This window comes from Heteronotia binoei, chromosome 8, assembly GCF_032191835.1.
Source record: "Heteronotia binoei isolate CCM8104 ecotype False Entrance Well chromosome 8, APGP_CSIRO_Hbin_v1, whole genome shotgun sequence".
Taxonomy (NCBI): Eukaryota; Metazoa; Chordata; class Lepidosauria; order Squamata; family Gekkonidae; genus Heteronotia; species Heteronotia binoei.
Window position 1 is genome coordinate 96158853 of NC_083230.1, and position 21373 is coordinate 96180225.

The 21373-nt window shown below is 43.3% G+C and overlaps 1 protein-coding gene across 1 annotated transcript in view; it reads left to right on the top strand.

The window, feature by feature from the left end:
- Positions 1-21373, top strand: part of TMEM178B (transmembrane protein 178B) — a 374746-nt gene that overhangs the window by 80742 nt on the left and 272631 nt on the right. Inside the window, exon 2 of the mRNA XM_060245680.1 lies at positions 12018-12131. Within this exon, the coding sequence (XP_060101663.1) occupies positions 12018-12131 (114 nt within the window). The remainder of the gene's footprint in view (positions 1-12017; positions 12132-21373) is intronic.

Below are 21373 nucleotides of genomic sequence, written 5' to 3' on the forward strand. Positions count from 1 at the left end.
GGGACATCTAATCCAACCCCCTGCACAATGCAGGAAACTCACAAATACCTCCCCCTAAATTTATAGGATTTTCATTGCTGTGAGATGGCCATCTAGCCTCTGTTTAAAAACCTCCAGAGAAGGAGAGCCCACCACCTCCTGAGGAAGCCTGTTCCACTGAGGAACTGCTCTAATGGTCAGGAAGTTCTTCCTAATGTTGAGCCGGAAACTCTTTTGATTTAATTTCAACCCATTGGTTCTGGTCCTACCTTCTGGGGCCACAGAAAACAATTCCATACCATCCTCTATATGACTACCGTTCAAGTACTTGAAGATGGTGATCATATCACCTCTCAGCTGCCTCCTCTCCAGGCTAAACATCCCCAGCTCCTTCAACCTTTCTTCATAGGACTTGGTCTCCAGACCCCTCACCATCTTCGTCGCCCTCCTCAGGACCCGTTCCAGCTTGTCTATATCCTTCTTAAAATGTGTGCCCCAAACTGAACACAATATTCCAGGTGAGGTCTTACTAGAGCAGAGTAAAGCGATACCATCACTTCTGGACACTATACTTCTGTTGATACAGCCCATAATTGCATTTGCCTTTTTAGCCACTACATCACACTGTTGACTCACATTCAGCGTATGGTCCATTAAGACCCCTAGATCCTTTTTGCACGTACTACTGCCCAGACAAGTCTCCCCTATCCTATAACCATGCATTGGATTTTTCCTACCTAAATATAGAACTTTACATTTATTCCTGTTAAAATTCAGTTTCTTGGTTTTAGCTCAGTTTTCCAGCCTGTCTTCAGGAATTTCCCAACTCAGATTTGGCAATGGTAGCCCGAGTTCATGGTAGGGTTGCTAAGTCCCCCCTAGCTACTGGGAGGTGATGGGGGGAGGGGTTAGGGTTGTCAGATCCAGATTGGGAAACTCCTGGAGGTTTGGGAATGGATAATGGGGAAGACAGGGACCTCAGTGGGGTACAGTGCTGTAGATTCTACCCTCTGAAGCAACTGATCTCTGTAGTCTGAAGATGAGTTGTAATTCTGGGAGATCCTCAGGTCTCATCTGGAGGCTGGCAGCCCTAGTGCATGGCTGTGATATGCTGGTGCAGGAGACGTTCAGCAAACCAGTCATATGATAGGGAGTTTGTACAATTTAAGAGCATCTGGATTTTATCTCTGAATTTCCTGCATTGTGCAGGGGGTTGGACTAGATGACCCAGGAGGTCCCTTCCAACTCCAAGGCTGTGGTTGTGGGCCTTTTCACTACATCTGTTTGTCCATTGTGTAAAACAGAATGGTGGGTGAGATGGATCCAGTATGGCTGCTTTTATGCTTTCTTATGCTTTCAAAGGGGTATAATTAGCCACTCACCTGTGGCAACAGGAACGGGAGCTCAGGGGCAGAGACCATGCTTTGCATGAATGCAGTTCCATTTCTGACCCCCTGCATCTCTGTTTGGGGAAGATCTCATAGTAATGTTTGGAAAGACCCCTGGAGGGCAGCAGCTGGAGAAGACCACACTGAGCTAAGATGGACCAGTGTTTTGATTTGGTATAAGGCAGTCCACTTCTGTGCCTTTGTTCTGGTGTTCTTGTGCCATATAACAAACAGCTTGTCCTTCTTTTATGTCCCTAAAACACAACAAGCTGCTGGATCATTGGTGTGTCTTTACCAGCAACTGATGTCTCAGTGATTCTTTATCGATCATTTAACTTCTGCCGCCAAACAGGGTATAAAGACTTTACAGTTTTTTAAACCTCATTGTCCATGAAAATAGACATACAAGGAACCAGAACAATAGCCAACTCATAACTACAGTTTCCAACGCCCCCCTGGTCCACTCATCCTGTATTCTGACCGTGAGACTGTTAGCAGCTAGGCTCAAACTGTGTTTCATAATTGTCCTCTGTGCCTCTTTGGTGGAGGGCCTCTTTGTATGGCTAAGAGAAACTATGAGCACAATTCCCTGCTTGGGAGACTTCAGAGCTGGAATATGTATTTATTTATCCTTCCCACCAGCTGCTCCATTTAACCAGCTGTGTTCATCTGGTGCAACCTCATTCATATTCCTAATGTTAGAATTTTACTCTTGGTTGAAAGTGTAATGAGAAGGTATCATGAGATGACTGCTTCTAGAGATATATGAGGATCTGGTGTTTGTGCAGGGGTCTGATATTAGGGTTAAGGGAAAAAAAGGTAAAGGCAGTCCCCTGTGCACGCACCAGTCATTTCTGACTCTGGGGTGATGTTGCATCATGACATTTTCATGGCAGACTTTTTTTGATGGGGTGGTTTGCCATTGCCTTCCCCCCCAGCAAGCTGGGTACTCATTTCCCCCAAGACAAGCTGGGTACTCATTTTACTGACCTTGGAAGAATGGAAGGCTGAGTCAATCTTGAGCCAGCTACCTGAACCCAGCTTCTGCTGGGATTGAACTCAGGTCGTGAGCAGGGAGCTTGGACAGCAGTACTGCAGCTTTACCACTCTGTGCCACGGGGCTCTTCCTAGTAGAGTTAAGAAGGCAAGGTCAAAGATAATGGGTTGGATCCCATGATTGGTCAGCAGAGTTGTTGATGTCTTCTGATCTTCCTGCCCGCCCCCCAGCAGTCATTTCCAGTAGGGTTTCTACTAATTCCCAGGTGGGGACTGGAGTCTCCCAGAACTACAAGTGATGTCCAGATTACATTGATAATTTCTCCTAAAAATGACAACTTTGGTGGGTGGGCGCCACGGAATTATATCACAGCCAAACTCCCTCCTCATCCAAATTCCTCCCTCCTCAAGCATCATTCCCAAATCTCCAGGAATTTTCAAAGTGAGTGTTGGCAAGTTCAGAGGACCTACACAGAGTAACAGCAATGTGGAATGGAAGACTTCACTGGGAAGGGTGCACATGAAGCTATTTCTTCCTACTGCTTGAATGAGCAGAGCTTTGCTGACAGAAGGAGAAAGCAATTCCATCCCTTTCTTCTCCCCTCTGCAGCTTCCTATCCCTGTAAATAAACTTTCCTGATCCTGAACCATAGCTACAAGGAGAGGAAGCCCTTGTGTTGAGTCCAATTTAATGCTCAGATGCAACATTTTAAGGAATATTTCCTGTCCTCCGTTTTTAGAGAGAGATCTATCAAAGTTCTGTTTTCAGACTCTTTTAGTAATCAGTGCATCTCCCACTGGAAATGTGACCAACTGGTACTTTCTGAGTGATAAAGATTAGAATCTAGCTGGAGACCCTAAAGCAAAAATGTCATGAGATTGCAACCAAAATGAGATTACCGTCATTATGACATGCAATTTACTGATCAGGAAGTCTTGAGTTGAATGTGGTTGACTTCCTGAGTTGTGTAAAAGTACTCAATTGAACTGAAGTTTCCAAACCAGATTATACTGTGGAATGTGTTGGAATTTCATTGTTTGGAAGAACCTCCTGTTTTAGCAAAAACAGAATCTACAATACATACGATAAGTTCTTAGTAGAGAAATTCTTAGGGTTATGCTGCAGCAAATGGCAAATGCCATCAAAGACAAAGGTGGCTTGCTGGGTGGGCATGTGGATGGAGTACTCCATGTAGACAAGAAGAGGATCATTCTTGGTGAACTGGCACCTCCAACTTGCCTTTTGTGCTCTGAAGAAGGAAAAGTTGAAGGAGCTGGATATGTTTAGGCTGGAGAGGAGGTAACTGAGAGGTGATATGCTCACCCTCTTCAAGTATTTGAAGGGCTGTCATATAGAGGATGGTGCAGAGTTGTTTTCTGTTGCCCCAGAAGGCTGGACCAGAACCAACAGGTTGAAATTAAACCAAAAGAGTTTTTGACTAAACCAGGGCCTTTTTTGAGCAGGAATGCACAGAAATGCAATTCTGGCTGGCTTGGTGTCAGGGGTGTGTGGCCTAATATGCAAATGAATTCCTGCTGGGCTTTTTCTACAAAAAAGCCAAATGCTAAACAATGGTAATGTCAGTGGATGTGGCCTAACATGTAAATGAGTTCCTGCTGGGCTTTTTCTACACCTCCCCCCGGACTAAACGTAGAAAGAACTTCCTGACAGAGTAGTTCCCCAGTGGAACAGGCTTTCTTGGGAAATGGTTGGCTTTCCTTCTTTGGAGCTTTGTAAACAGAAGTTAAATGGCCATCTGATATCAATGCTGATTCTGGGAACTTAGGCAGATCATGAGGAGGAGGGCAGGAAGGGTTGCATCAGTGGTTAGTTCTCATGGCCCCCTTTTACATGCCCAGGGAAATGCTGATCACCACTTTGAGGTCAGGCAGCAATTTTTCTCTAGGCCAGTTTTGAAAGGGATCCTGGAGAAGTTGTTTTTTTTTTTTGCCATCTTCTGGGCTTATAGCAGGGGTCACTAGGTATGTGTATGTAGGGGAGAGGTACTTGTGAATTTCCTGCATTGTGGAGGGGGTTGGACTAGATTACCCTAGAGGCATCTTCCAACTCCATGATTCTAGGTTAGAAAAGACAGAGCTCACCAGGATTCAGCTGCTCATACAGGAGTGGACTATCCATTTAAATTACTAGGAACTTCCTTCTGCCTTAGGATACCATTCATTGTCCATCATCCTGATTTTGCCTCAAGAAGTATATTGACCTTACCATACTTTATGGCTATCCAACTAACTGTGCATTCCAGTTAAAATGGGCTACTGAAAGAACTAAAACCAAATTATGAGAGTCCACAACTTCCCACAGGAGAAATAATACAGTGTTGGGGCAGAAGTTCTAAACAAGCTGAAGTTTGACATATTTATTCATATTTAAATCATTATCAAATGAGTTGAAATAATAATATGTTCGTAAATATCAAAGCCAGAACAAAGAATAACATTTGAATTAATCATCCACCATGAACAGTTCAAATGGAGAGATGCTAGGTGGTGGCAATGGCAGAAACATGAAGTTTCACTGAAGGCACCTAAGTCATTGTATATATAAGTCATTCCATATATCTGTGAGCCCAGACCTGGATAGCTAAGGCTAGCCCGATCTCATCAGCTCTCAGAAGCTACAGCCCGGGTTAGTATTTGAATGGGAGAGCACCAAGGAAGTTCAGGGTCACTGTGCAGAGGAAGGCAATGGCAAACCCCCTCTGAATGTCTCTTGCCTTGAAAACCTCATTTGGTCACTGTAACTTCTAATGTGATGTGATGGCACTTTCTACCACCTCTACCACATGTCTCTATATGAACAATCATTTCAAGAAGAAGAAGAAGAAGAAGAAGATATTGGATTCATATCCTGCCCTCTGAATCTCAGAGTCTCAGAACGGTCGCAATCTCCTTTACCTTCCTCCCCCACAACAAACACCCTGTGAGGTAGGTGGGGCTGAGAGAGCTCACACAGAAGCTGTCCTTTCAAGGACAACTCCTGCAAGAGCTATGGCTGACCCAAGGCCATTCCAGCAGCTGCAAGTGGAGGAGTGGGGAATCAAATCCGGTTCTCCCAGATAACAGTTCATGCACTTAACCACTGCACCAAACTGGCTCTCTCAATCACAATTGAATGGGGGAATTTGGAATGAAAGCATGGGCATATATGGGGCTGAAAGGGCAGTGGTAAGTTGTGACTCTTGAAGCTCTGGGGCCTTGTGATTATGGGGCTAATTGTGTGCCATTTACACACAAAAGCTCACATTGCATTCAATTAGACATTAACCCCCTCCAGTTAAGAGAAAGCTGATATACCCATGGTTTTGCCTACTTGTGCATGCAACATAGCCCCTTACTTAGAAATAAGTTTACAATAACAAGAACTTTCGTTGGTCACAAACAACATAAAGAACTCTGTGGTCATAAAAGTGAACCTACAAATGTTGCTGACCAAGATGGGCTCTAGCTTTCCCAAGCACAGGATTCCAAAAGGGACCTTTGTCCAGGCAGTTCCAATATGCACAGAGGACTAACTGAAACACAGTGCCACTGCAGGGCTTTTTTTGTAGTAGGAACTCATTTGCATATTAGGCCACACACCCGTGATGTAGCCAATCCTCCAAGAATACAGGGCCTACTATAAGCTCCAGGAGGATTGGTTACATGAGAGGTGTGCGACCCAGGGCTTTTTTTTGTAGAGAAAGCCTGGCAGAAACTCATTTGCATATTAGGCCACACCCTGACATCACCATTGTTTCACACCGGGCATTTTTGTAGAAAAGTTCAGAAGGAACTCATTTGCATATTAGGCCACACCCCCTGATGCCAAGCCAGCCAGAACTGTGTTTCTATGCTTTCCTGCTCAAAAAGAACCCTGGTGTGGCCTAATATGTAAAAGAGTTCCTGCTACAAAAAAAGCTCTGGTCACCTGTGTTCTGCTGCCAAAGAAGAATGGGAGGGCACTGATTCCTTGAGAGCATGTGCCGAGTGCTTTCACTTCACAGCGGGGCATGAGGCTGAGCGCATTCACTCAGGCAAGGCTGGTCACATTTGCCACTGCTGGAAGAGGAAGTGCATGTAGGGGAAAGATTACATGGAGACATGGTAGAGGTATAGCAGCCCCGTGGCACAGAGTGGTAAAGCTGCAGTACTGCAGTCCAATGAGTACCCAGCTTGCTGGGGGGAGAGCGTAGATGACTGGGGAAAGGCAATGGCAAACCACCCCGTAAAAAGTCTGCCATGAAAATGTTGTGAAAGCAACGTCACCCCAGAGTCAGAAACGACTGATGCTTGCTGGTGGAGGTGCTGCAATGCAATATCTGGGTGTGACCCACACTTTTGCCAATATTGGTGGGAACCCATTATGCCATTGACATGTGTGGGTTGCTGTTGGCCATTGTACAGATATAGTGTTGTAGCGACTGGCCATTGTACACCTAAGATATTGCAGCATCTGGATCAGGCAACCTGTCCTGAACATCCCAGTTCCTTCGCTATTGTGACACAGGTTCAGAGCAAAGATGGAGGAAATCTCAGTCTCAGGGTCCCTTGAACAAAACACTTCGATCCACTCTAGTGTTCCATGGTGTTGACCATTGCAAAATCCCATTGATTTTAATAGAGAATGTGCAGATTGGTTTCTGTGTTAGGCCAAATAGCTACATGCTACTGCTGATGCTTTTTTGAATAATAAACAAGATACTTGCCATTACAAAAAAAAGCCTTGTAATCTCTTGGAGGATTGGCCACATCAGGAGGGTGTGGCCTAATATGCAAAGAAACTCCTGCTAGAATTCTACCCCTGCTTGCCATCATTTCTTTCCTACAACTGCAGATTTGTGTTCTGCAGTCCAAAAGAGGGCACCTGCTGGATGGGTATCTGAAAACACAAAAATTAATTCCAGCTACATAAGCATTTTACTGGTGGCGGAGCTTTGCATGCAGAAGGCCCTGGATTTAATTCTTGACTGATTAAAGGCTATCAAGAAACAGACATTAGGAAAGGCCTTCCATGGCCTGAGACTCTGGAGAGCTACTAGTCAGTGGCAGAGCACATGATTTGCATGCAAAAGGCTCCAAGTCCAATCTCTGACATCTTAGGTCAGGGGTGGTCAATGGTAGCTCTCCAGATGTTTTTTCTCTACAATTCCCATCAGCCCCAGCCATTGGCCATGCTGGCTGGGGCTGATGGGAGTTGTAGGCAAAAAAACATCTGGAGAGCTACCATTAGCCACCCCTGCCTTAGGTTAAAGGATCTCAGGAAATAGGTGCTGGAAAAAGCCTTGGTGAGCCACAAAGGAGACAGTGCAAAGGTAGCAGAACAACAGCTAGACTTAGTATACAGTGGAACAGCTTCAGTGGGGTATTGTTAGAGACTAGGATATGGGAGATGCAAATTAGAATCCTCACTCTGCCATAGATGTTTGCTGTGCCACCTTGGGCCAGTCAGAAACGTTCACCCTAACCTACTTCATGGGGTTGTTGTGAGGATAAAATAGAGGAGAGGAGAAAAATGTGAGCCACTTTGTGCCCCCACTGGGGAGAAAGGCATGGTATAATTGAAGTAAGTAAATAAATAGATGTGTACTGTCCATTGTGCATGGCAGCATTCATGCCTATGCTGCTAAGGTTGCATCATGCACCACCAGTTGGAGCTGGCCGCCCACTTTCTCTCTCTCTCTCTCTGTCTCTCTTTTTATGCCACCTCTTGGTGCTCAGAGCAGAGCTGGTTTCACCCAGCAGAGTCTGATGGATTTCCCAAATCAAAATGAAAACTGAAGGGTATATGTTCGTCTAGTACAAGGATATCCAACATGGTGCCTGTGGACACCATGGTGCCCAGGATACCTCTCTTCATGCCTGCCAAGTGTTTGAAGAAAGTGGGTGTGGCCAGGTGTGGCTTTCGCTCAGCAGGGCTTCTAATTGGCCATTAAAAATTTGATTGGCTGTGCAGATCTTTTAAAGAAAAATGTTGCTTTCCCAGCAGCTGCTACTTCAGCACAATACTCTTCACTGTGTCACTGAAGGTAAGCTGCAACAGCCATTTTGTCACTGCCTCTACCTTCTGTGGCAACCATTTTGTTGCAGCCATTGTGTCACTGTGTCCACCATGCTGTGTCAGAGTTCCAAAGGAGCCTGAAGGCTAAAAAAGAGAGAGAAAGCTAGGGACCTCTGGTTTAATATTTCTATCATTGTGCGCATTCTCAGATTCTGCATTCAAAAACCCTGCCTGGAACCTCAATGGCATCTGCCATTGATGGGAGCTAAGCAGGGGTGGAATTCTAGCAGGAGCTCCTTTGCCTGTTAGGCCACATACCCCTGATGTAGCCAGTCCTCCAAGAGCTTACAAAAAAGAGCCTTGTAAGTTCTTGGAGGATTGGCTACATCTGGGGTGTGTGGCCTAATATGCAAAGGAGCTCCTGCTAGAATTCCATGCCTAAGTTTGTAGGCATGGACTTCTTCACTTCCTCCTAAGGAATTACTTGTTCCATGTCTTTTAGCCCCAGTGCAGGGGAAAGATTTCAGGCACATCGCCAACTTAAGTAGTCACCCCCTGACCATGGCACAGTAGTCCACTTTGGTTTCCCACCCATATAGGTCCATTCTTCAGTAGCATAAATGCAGCAGAGCAAATAATAGTGCTTGAAGACAAACTTTGAACATTGTTACCCATATAAATATGTTAAATAGTTCATTGAACAGAGGCAATTACTGTTATTTTAGTAAAAAAAAAGATCATTGTAGTTTTCCTTTTAAGTGCAGCCCTTTGCTGGGAAACTTTTCATTCCGGGTGTGCATTTGGTGCCCAGATGGCGAAGGCACACGCCGGAGCCCATCACGCTGTCAGGGCAGACGGGCCCTTATGTAAATATTTTGCTTTCCCCCTATAATATTTGGTTTTGTCTAGTCTAATTGCTGTCAGAGGCAGAACGTCTAGGAGAACCCGCAGAAAGCAAAACAATGAACACCTCCAGTAAACTTTGGAAGATGCTAACCCGCCTAGGTCGTAACTAGCAATTAGGTTGCATAATGCTTTACTCACCCTCTGATTTTGTGGCACATCGCTACAGTTCATGCCAGATGCAATTTCATGACCTGAGGTAGTTCGAAAGCTCCTTTTATAAAGGCAAGTGGTAGGAGAAATCTAACCTGCAGGACACCGAATAGCATCAGGTCTGGAGATGGCAAAGAGTCCTGTTGTCTTGCTGAACTGAAAGGCCAGTAATCAAAGATATGGATAGACTTTTGGCTTAATTCTTCCTCCCAATCTTTATTCCCACTGAAAGGGAGCCTACAAACACCTTAAGTCTTCTCTGTGGTCCTCCTTGTAAAAATTATGACTACATGTTCCTTGGGAGGTCAAGTTCATGTTGGTTTGGTCACCACCTGAAGACCCTGCATAGGAATTCCTTTGCAGTAAATGGTGTTACATGTGAAAGTTTCACTGGAAAAAAAATCATATTTCATTATGAAAGTTTTGAAGCTAATGTGAGTCATTTGTTACATTATTTGATTTTTCAAAATAATTGGTTTTATTGGTTTCATAAGCTCTACAAAATCCCTGACCTGGCTAACTCAGCCTAGCCCCATCTAGTCAGATCTTGGGAGGTAAGCAGGATTGTCCCTGGCTACTATTTGAATGGGAAACCTCTAAGGAAGTCCAGGGTTGCTACACAGAGGCAGGCAATGGCAAGCCACCTCTGAATGTCACTTGCTTTGAAAACCCTGTGGAGTCACCATAAGTCAACTGTGACTTGATGACACTTACCACCACCACCAAACTATTATCAATGTGGGATCATAACATGATATCACTAAACAAAATCAACTCACATCTATTGATTGTTATCATTACTGAAATCCTCTATTCCAGGAGTGGCCAAACTTGCTTAACATAAGAGCCACATAGAATAAATGTGTCTGAGAGCCACAAGGAAGGAAGGAAGTCAAATAGATGAAGGAGGGAGAGGTGGAAAGAAAACATTAACTTTAAATGTATTCTCCAAGCTGTTGGCTGGCTTGGCTTGGAGAAGTGATTTAAAGAGACAAATGCCTTCTCCAGGCTGGTGGATGGAGTTCTGGGAGCTTTGAGAGCTACATAATATGCATGAAAGAGCTACATAATATGCATGTGGATCCTGAGCTGCAGTTTGGCCACCCCTGCTCTATTCTTCTTACACAGTGATAATTCCTGGGGTTCACTATTGAGGAAACCATGATGCTTAATCTGATTGACCTTCAAGTGTCCTTTCACTTTCCTATGAGTATGCATAGAAGAACTGTAGATGGGTTCCAAGCATATATTTTATCTTCCTGACCAGAATCACCTTTGAGGAAATCCCTTGGGATGGGTAGATAGGAAGCTTTAATGCTGATACCATTCTGCCTGAACATTGAGTATTTTTTATTTTAAAAAGTTGTATGACTTTATCAGCAATGCACAAACAGAAATCATACTTGCTTGTTTAATAGTTACATCTTAATTAAGCATACCAATTCAAATAAAATAAAATAAAACATATTGTTATTAATACCAACAAAGGATCAGATACCAACGTCATATTATCAAGCCATGTTTATTATTAGTATATATATATATTACTTAGATCCAGGTGGGCAGCCGTGTTGGTCTGAAGCAGTAGAACAGTAAGAGTCCAGTAGCATCTTTGAGACCAACAAAGTTTTATTCAGAATGTAAGCTTTCATATGCATGCCTACTACTTCAGATGAGGGAACAGGGTCCGTAATATAGAATATTTGTCGTGATTAGGAGTGCCTAATCTGTTCCTATAATTAAATATCCCCCCCCCCATTTTACCTAGTTCCATATGAACTTACCCAACTGCTATGGTCATCTTCTGAAGTCCTTCTTCAGATTCCTCCTTTTTATGAGGTTACATAGATGGTGACCTGAGGGAGGGCCGTCTTGACCATGGCCCCCAAATTATGGAACTCCTCCAAATTACTTCTTGGCTATGGCGCCCAAATTATGGAATTTCTTTCCAACCCCTTCCATCACTATCTGCACCAGTAAAAACCTTTGTTTTGTCTGGCATTTTCTCAATGACCCCTGATTCCTTCCTAATGTTTAAACTGTTCTCTCTGTGTTTTAAAGATGTATTGTTGCTTGGGTTTAAATGGATGATCTTTGATAATGTTTGGTTATTAACTGAAAATTCTCCCTCCCTTTACTGCTTCGGAGTGTTGGAAGTTTCCTTTACCCATCTTCATGAGTAGCTATTGGTGAAATTGTTCTCCATGCCTAATTTACATATGCTTGTAGACATCATTGTGTCCACTGGTAGTCAATTCCAGAATTTAATTTCTTGTTGCGTAAAGAAGCATTTCCTTTTGTCTGTCCTGAATTTATTTATTCACTGGGGGGCTCTTGAGTTACAATATCTGGGACTATCTATGTCAGTTTTGACTGTTTACAATGTTACTACCAAGAAGACATGAAAAACTCTTTGCAACATCCATACTTTTGAGAGAAAGAACAATGGTGGTCACACATTTTGTGATCACATTTACTGAAATAGCTGTTTTTTCAGGCCACTGGTAGAGAGCTTTCCCAGGTTCATAAATACTGCTTTAACTGAAATCTGTTCATGTGTACCTAACTTTGCTTTTGCAATGTCTTCTTGATTTTCTCAGGAGCAATTGACCAGTGTTCATACATCAAGTACCACTACTCCTCAGCAACCATTCCCAAGAACCTCACCTACAATATTACTAAGACCATCCGCCAGGATGAGTGGCATGCCCTGCGTAAGTCTCTCCTGTTTTTTCTTTCCATCCTTCTTAGTTATGGACAACCAAGTGGCATTCTTTGGGTTCTGCAAAGGGATGAACGAGAACCTGAAATCGTATATTTTGTCAATTTTACTCTTTTCTGTTAATTGTCTTGCTCATGCCAGAAACACCGTTGGTGCCAGATATGCAAGGGCTGCAGCTGAATTAAAACTGGAAATGACAAACCAAACCAACACTGTGATTGCTAATTCACTTACAACTTCAGCATGCTTAATACTTTTGCTCATGAGGTTGATGCCACTGCACAATTTCTTGATGATCTTGGAGCACAGGAAGCCAAAGGAAACCTAGATAATTCATAAGACATATTTAATTTGCTGAGGCTGACATAGATTGATTTTTTCCCACCTCAGTTCTTTCTGGCATGTTAAGATGGTCTTTCCAGAATATCAGCATGAATATAATTGATATATGAATGGTCAGCAGAACTATAAGATCAAATATGTGGTCCTGGCTTTCCCTCCCTTGACTTTCAGAGAAGGACTGAGAAGAACGTGGTCTTCACTTTGAACTATGGTTTGGCATGGTTAGCCATATTTATGCTGGCTCATAAATTTCCCCTTGGATTATTGCACCACTTGGATCTCTCCAACCAATACTCACTCAGCCAGAGCTCTTTCCCTTTGCACTATAAGCCACACTCAGCTCAACCCTTCTCTTTGCCAAGGGCAACACACAGAAGGCCACCAGAAAACTGGCTGGTTGTCACTATCGCCAATGGGCATCATGTTGTAATAACATCTAGAGGAACAGATCATCACAGTAGAAGTGTCCCTTTGGAGTGTGTGGCTGACATTAGACATTCCTGTTCCTCCCTTAACATTGGCAAAGATGGCAGAAGGGCTTTTGTGTCCAGAGGGAAGAAATATATTTTCTTATGATTGCATATGAAGCTTGCCAGGGTCCTTGCCAATGTCTATTCCAAACAGAATTTCTAGAGAGATGGGTGATGGCACAATCCATTCAAGGGGCAATCTTGGAATGATTCTATGAAAAAGAAGCATGTTCTGGTAGCTATGGGTAAATACAAAGGTTAAAAAAAGCAGAGCAGTAGGGAATGACAGAATACTCAAGCAGCAAGAACTGGTGAATCAGCCATCCAGTCTTATCTGATTTTAGTGGGCTTTGGTGGGGGCAGGGGTGGAATTCTAGCAGGAGCTCCTTTGCATATTAGGCCACACACCCCTGATGTAGCCAATCCTCCAAGAGCTTACAGGGCTCTTTTTTGTAAGCTCTTGGATGATTGGCTGTATCAGGGGATGTGGCCTAATATGCAAAGGAGCTCCTGCTAGAATTCCACCCCTGAATGGGGGCAATTATGCATAGATTGTATTGCAAATGTCCAATGGATTTTGAACTGGTACCTTTTCACAGGAGCACAATCTTAAAAAGCTGGGGAAACTTCCTACCACAAGAAAAATAGTTTCCAGCAGGTTGCCATGTTGGTCTGCAGTAGAAGAGCAAGTCCAGAGGCCCAGCAGCATCTTATACAATCTTTTGAGAGTCAAAATTAATCTTGTTGGTCTTTATGGTGCTACTGGACCAAATCTTGTTTTTCTATCCCAAATTTAGAAACAGCCAGAAGATATCTTTGTCCCAAGTGTATGGGATTTCCCCAAGTGTGCTTGCCCACGAAAGCTCTCCTTGATGAAAACTTTGTTGGTCTTAAAGGTGCCACCGGACTCGAACTGTGTTCTGTTGCTTCAGACCAGCTCAGTTGGCCAACTCAGATCTATGGTTTCCCCTCATTTTAGCTTCTTCAGAGAACTCAAAGTGAAACATACCTGCATTTTAGTTATTAAATGGGTGATACAGAACTTTGATTTGAAAGCATTTATTCCTTTCAGTTTTATTCTGCCCTTGAGGAAGAATACAAGCTTAAAGCATGTACAGCACCATCTCCCTAGTATTCATTCATTGCAAATAGGTGCATACCTGGACTTCCAACCATTGTTTCTGGTTTACAAACCTGTTACAGACTAACCAAAACCCCTCCTTAAGACTAAAACAGTAGGAAATGATTCATACCAAAAGAGATCAATACCAAAAGCACTATCAGAATGTCACTCATAGCCTCTAAAAGCCCTGGGAAACAGCAAGAACGAGACACCACTGCCTAAAAAGCTGTGTTGCTAGTGACTGAAGCTTTGAATCACAGAGATGAATCTCTTGGTCATCTCTTAGGAACTGGGCAGGTTGAAGTGGGAGGAAGCAGGCCTTCCTAGTCTCTGGTCACACACCTTTCAGCCCATTAGTATCCATGGTTTTTCTTTTTACAGCAAGTTTGGATGCCATAACCAATCAGGTACTCCACAATGGCCTCTGATGCAATGGTGATAATGCAATGGTGACATTGGGTCTCAGTGCTTCCAAGATCATCCTCAGTTCTGGCCATGAATGGTGTTGATTGTTAAGTTTTAGGGATGTTGTTCAAGGTCAGATTTTTTTTTTAGTTTTTTCCCCAATTGTACAGTACAGTACATTCTTACCGAGGATAACAAACAATACATTTCTTGCTCCATCAGGGAGAGTTTCTACCGTCTGATTGCAAAAGTGTGAGTGTGCAGGGTGGGGAGATATTCTGGTTGTTTGAGAAAGAGAAAAACATCTATTCCTGCAGTTACCAATAAAAAAGAACAAGGATATGCATCAATTTGATGGAACATTTGTGTGCTTTTTGGTAGAAAGAGCTCTGTGAAACTGATACGTTTGAAGCCAATAATAAATCCGTAAAGTACATAAAATCTGTAAAGCAAATAAAATATTCCAGGAGATTTATGTTTCTCGTGAACTTGGAAGTGCAATTTTAATTCAAGCTTTGCATTGCAAATGCCTTTCCCTCCCCAAAATAATTCACAAGTGGTTTTGATGTGCACCGCTGGCTTCCTGTTTGCACTTCATTTGCCCCCAGTTCTGTCAGTTCTGGCTGACTTGGAGATTCCCAGTAGAATAGAAGCCAAGTTAAAAATGCATCTAATAACTTGATATGTACAAAAGTTAATGCTTTTGGCTGCTTTTCCCTGTTTCACCTCAAAGGAAAACCAGTGCCAAAAAACAGTCCATCGATGATGGAATTCATTTATTTGTCAGAGATTGCTGGTGATTATGACGGTCCAAAGGAAAATCCAAAAATAAAAACCACGTAATAGGTTTTATTGAAGCAAAATATGAAATCACATGCATGCTCTAGAATAACAGATTCTAGCCCATTGAAGAATTCTGGAGAACCCAAACATTTGAACACTATTTTATGACTTTTTGGGTTTATCCTCACAAAAAGGGACTAGCTTGCTGCTTTAGGGAAGGATATTTACTTGCCGTAGTTGGTCTGGATGGCCTTTTGCCATGTTGGTGATCATTATCAAGGTGATTTGCTGACATTCAATCTGATCCTTTGAATGCTGGCAAAGAATCAGGTCTGGATCTAGTGCAGTTTACTCCCAAGCAAATGCCTATTAGGATTGTAGCAGTGCAGCAATTATTTTCATGTTTACCAATTAGAAAGTCTTGCTGAGCCCACTGAGATTTACTCCCAAGTAAGAGTTCAGGCTTAGGTAACATAGCTCTGGGAAATGAGACCATATGAGTCAAAATGGGACATGCTCAAATTGTGTTGCATGACCTCTTCACTTTGAGGGTTGGAAATGGAATGGTCAGTCAAGTTGTATTTAGCATCTGCAGATGTATTCAGTTTTGAAGGTAAGTAGGAATGGTTTTACTGTCTGTATTGGCGCTGGGATATTTATATTTTTACAGGTTCAGTAATACTAACCAGGGCCAACACTGCTTAGCCACAAAGTATAGATGGAACACTATGGGAGTGATCAAACGAGAGATTTGGCCCAACCTAGCCATGCCTCCCCTCTGGAGTTAATGTGTGCTATCACATGCACACATCTGCCCTGGAGTCCCATCTGCACTTACCTCACTTGAGGACATGCTGGAACTGGATTAAATAGTTCCCAGTAGCAAACCTCTAAAACATATGCAGGGCACATTCCCAGCTGTCTGAATGGCTGAGCGTGCTCTGCAACCGCCCCGAACCTGCCTGGCATGCACATGAGCAGTCTGAATTCTCCTCTTGCACGAATGTGGCCATGCTTCTCCTAGCAGCAGGGCAGGGGCTGTGTGATTGCTGCATCATGGATCAAAGAGAACTGGCTTTTTCAGAGCTGGGATACTGCCGTGTCAAATCTCTTGTGTGATCTCATCCTTTGTCTGGGGCAGTGATAGTATTTTTGGTGCTTGGGTGGCAATGGTGGGAGGTCTTCTGGTGTTCTGGCCCTGCTGATGGACCTCCTGTGGGCCCCTAGGTTTTGACCACAGAGTGACACAGAGTGTTGGACTGGATGGGCCATTGGCCTGATCCAACACGGCTTCTCTTATGTTCTTATGATTTGAACCTGTGTTTCCTGGGTCCTAGTCTGACATTCAAGCCTCAACACTTGCTGGCTCTTCTCCTAACTGCAACCCTGAGCACCCTGGAGAAAGGCCAAAATGTGCACCTCATAAAGTAAATAATTTCCACCTTGAGATAGGCATTAATGGAAATCTCTAATGGTGTTAATTTCTTGAGACCTTTTCCTTAAGTCATATTTTCTTGCAGAGGGGCAGTCCCTAATTCCCACCAGCCCTTGGCTGGTGTCCTTTCACTGCATCCCTATGCTTTGGTCAGCTTGGAAACTGAAGCTCAATAAGAAAATCAAGCACTATCACTCTTTGCCATAGGAATAAGGTGAACTAAACATGTAGATGACTTAAAAAAAAAATAACCCTCAGGCAGTAGAAGAGTTGAACCTCAGATCAATATGGGCCTGTCGACCCTTTTCTTGCTGTTGAACACAAACCGGGATTGACGTCCTCAGGGAAGTCTCCTTTGCAAGCCAGTGTATCCAATTGCCTGAGGTAGAGATGAGATTAGACTCTGGAGAAGGCCGGCTTTCCTGCAGGAGAAAGAGAGAAAGATATTAGATGAAGACTAAAAAAGATCCCAGGAACAAGCACAATTCCTGCCAGATGTTCCTAGCTAATAAAATTTTTGTTTCTTCATGAAAGCAAGACCAAATCCCCAGTGATGCAAAGATCCACAGGCAAGCTGTACTCGAAGCCCGGCTGTTTGTTATTCCAAGCACTGAAATGTTTTGCTTCAGGGGCTCCCGTTCTATCATCCTCAGACCTACAAAATGAAAATGGAGAGGAGTAAGTTCTTCTTTGGCTTTTACCAAAAGACATCCCCCTCCCCTGCTGCTGCCTTGCCAAAAGAAGAATCTGGAAACTCACAAGCTGGTCTGAAAAGTAGATTCTCCAGTTTGATGAAAAGTCAACCCCGATTTGAAGATTCTCTGGTTTGAAGAAATATGTAGACTCTCTGTTTTGAAGATTCTATGGTTTAAAGAGAAGTGTGCAGCTCATCAAGGGTTGAATCCCAGATGATGTTTCCAGGCACAAAAGGACTTCTGTCACTTTCCTCATGCAGACCGAAATGCCTCTCTGTGGCTGCGATCACACACGCTAAATAATGCACTTTCAATCCACTTTTTAACTGGTTTTTGCCAGTGCACACAGTAAAATCCAGTTGGAATGTGCATTGGAAGTGGATTGAAAGTGTGTGTGATTGCAGTCATTATGTCGCTCCTGGGGTATTAGGGACACCTAGGAGCAGCATGGGCGACTGTATGGGCAAAAATCACCATCTTTGCATAACACTGTTTTTTTCTGACAGGATCCTAATTATTTGTTTCATTGTTTTTCATTCCTTCTTCAGGTTGCAAAATTTGTTCAGAATTGTGTCCATTTTTGTTCCCTTTTTTGCCAGGATTTGGGGAAGGAAGGCTGACTTTAAATTTTTTTTAAATGGATTTGCTTTGTTAACATAAAAGAATTTCAAGTCTAAAGCCCTATATGGCCAGGGTCCTGCATACCTTAGGGACAACCTTTCCCTGCATATGCCCCAGCGAGCACTTCGGTCCAGGTCTCAAAACCTGTTGACAGTTCCCAGCATCAGAGAAGCGAGGCTCAAATCAACAAGAGCCAGGGCCTTTTCCGTTGCTGCCCCTAGCTGGTGGAATGAGCTGCTGGAAGAGATCAGGGCCCTGTGAGAGCTTTCACTGTTACGCAGGGCCTGTAAAAAGGCACTCTTCCACCATGCATTTTTATAAAGATAACATCTGCAGCAGCGGGATTGGCCCGAAACATCACCGATGGTCTACGTCTTCATGTTACTGCGATCCTAGGAGCTCTTAGAATGGCTAACCACCATTCAGATCGCTGTCTACTTATACTTGATACCAGTATAAGTAGATGTTTTTAGAAATTGTTTTAATATTTTATGTTTTTATTGTTGTTTTATTTTATTTGATCACACAATGTAACTGTGTGACCTCAAATTTGTGAGCCGCCCTGGGTCTGCCTCAGCGGGGAGGGCGGGATATAAATCAAACAAATAAATAAATAATAATAATACATGACACAAGATGCCGTCTGGCGTGTCTGGGGAGGGGCTTGCTCTTCTTCTCACAAGCATCAGTTCTACACTTTTTGCTATCTTATAAAACCCTTGCATTTTGTTTTTTGCTTTGTGTCCTAGCCGAAACATGGCAAAGGGTTGAAAATGAGCCTTTTCCCTCTAGGATTCGCAACTGCCATCTCAGCCTTTCCTATCAAGATCGACAGATGAGCAGCTGTGTTTTATGTCTCATAATTCAAGGCACATGTTACATCTGGCCATGGAACAACTGTGTGATTGCTATGGAAACTGAGCGTCCTTTTCTGCACATAGCTTGGGTAAAAATTGTGCCATTGGGCTGCCTTGGAAAGCACATGTTTATAATCCAGTAGCTGATGCTTTCTGGAAATCAGTGAGAATATATCTATATTTATTTGGAATAATTTCTGACTCTGATTCATCCCATGTTTACATGCTCCTTGTCACTCCATGATAGCTGTTATTGATGACCCACTGGCAGAATGTGCACAGCAAGTTTGGTGGTAGCCAATTCTATTGTTGGAGTTGATTTGTTTTGGTACATTTTCAGAATGCTGGCTGCTTCCATTTCACATTGGTGTCTTCTTTGCGTGGTGTTGTTAGAACAATCGGCATACAATTATAATCTCCAAAAGAAACAGAGAATAAGACCTGGGCATGGGAAATGAACAGATACTTCTAGAAGGGCATAGCACCTTCAAGTCAAAGGGGTGGCCAACATTTTATTGAGAGAATTTCATTTATTTTAGTCCCCCCCCCCCCGCAATATCCAAGAAACTTTCTGAACCTATGCTGTGTTCCAGGAGGGTATTAATCTCCAAGCAATTTATAATTGAAAGAGGGCACTTTTGACATTCACAAAGCTGGACCCAAAACTACCCCTAGCCTCTTTACAAACCCAGTCAGGGCAAAGCAATTCCCTCCAAAGTTAAAAATGCAGCTGCTGTTGAAACCATCAGCATTTCCAACTAGTAGTATCACTTTTGTCTTGTCTGAATGATTCAACTTGTTTATTGCTTGCTGAGATTTCCAGTTCAGAATCAGCCTTGACCTCAGTTTTTCTTTGCGGGGGGGGGGGACTTTTTTTGTAGCAGGAACTCCTTTGCATATTAGGCCACACACCCCTGATGTAGCCAATCCTCCAAGAGCTTACAGGGCTCTTAGTACAGGGCCTACTGTAACACTTGGAGGATTGGCTACATCAGGGGTGTGTGGCCTAATATGCAAAAGAGTTCCTGCTACAACAATAAAAGCCTGGGGGAGGGGCTTTCTGAGATGCTGGTGTCATACATACACTTCAACTACAATGAATAATGAGTATATAAAACAATGATCAGAAAGGTGTTTATTAGAGGCATTTTGGGTTCACCCGGGTCTCTGCTTTCTGCCATTTTAAAAGCAATGGAAAGCACCAAGTAGGATGAAGTCTTTTGAGGCTCCTATTCTGTACAGCTGAGATAGACAGTGTGGTGGAGGGAGGGGTAGCATTTGAGAGCATGGATTTGCCCCACTCAAAGTGTGTCTTCAAAAAGAAAATCTGTCTCTCTATTCTCTTTGTCTGCCAAAGAATTGGCAGAAGAGGTGGCTCCTTCAGATGATCAAAACTAGGGTCATGTAGGAAAAGTTCTTGAGACACAATGTGTTTTAGGATATCTGGCCCAAAGACACCTTTTCAGCTATGAGCAGAGTGTAGAGGCACAGCACTCCACTATTTTGGTCCCTATAGTGGTACAACTCCTTATATCTTCTTGAACCAGAGCACTTTAAAATGATTTCATGTTCATTTGCTCTTCTCCGTGAATCCTAGGAACTGCAAAGGAACATCTAGGGATCTTGTTAGAGAATTTTTACCAGTTAAAATTTGTAGGGTTCTTTAGGGGACACCATGACAGTTAACAAGGTATAAAACCAATCACAGTTTGCAGTTCCAATATGCCCAGTGTTGCAGAATATGCTTCATCGTGGGAACTATTAGTGAGAATTTTGATCTGTTGAAATATCTGGTTCCCAAAAATAATTTTTCTTCTTCCTTTCTACCTGACAAGGGCAAAAGTTGCTTTTCTTCATCATTTATCTACCTAAATAGGTTTTTATTCCACCCTTCTTCAGGGGATCAGGGGCAGTGTATTTGTTTCTCTCTGCCTCCATTTTATTCTGAGTCCAACTTTGTGAGGTAAATTAGACTGAGGCAGTAAGGCCAAGGCTGTTTGGTGACTTCCACAGCAGACTGGGGGCTTGAACCTGGGTTTTGTGGATCCTAGTAGTCAGTCCTCTATCCACCATACCACACTGTCTTTCACCACACTTTTATAAGAAAAGAAGAGTTGGTTTTTATACCCTGCTTTTCTCTGCCTTAGAGAGCCCCATGGCACAGAGTGTTAAAGCTGCAGTGCTGCAGTCCTAAGCTCTGCTCACGACCTGAGTTCGATCCCCAGTGGAAGCTGGGTTTCAGGTAGCCAGCTCGAGGTTGACTCAGCCTTCCATCCTTCCGAGGTCAGTATAATGAGTACCCAGCTTGCTGGGGGGAAAGCGTAGATGACTGGGGAAAGGCAATGGCAAATCACTCCGTAAAAAGTCTGCCGTGAAAACGTTGTGAAAGCAACGTCACCCCAGTCGGAAACGACTGGTGCTTGCACAGGGGACCTTTCCTTTTCCTTTCCTTTCTCTACCTTAAGAAGTCTCAAAGCAGCTTACAATCACCTTGTCTTTTCTC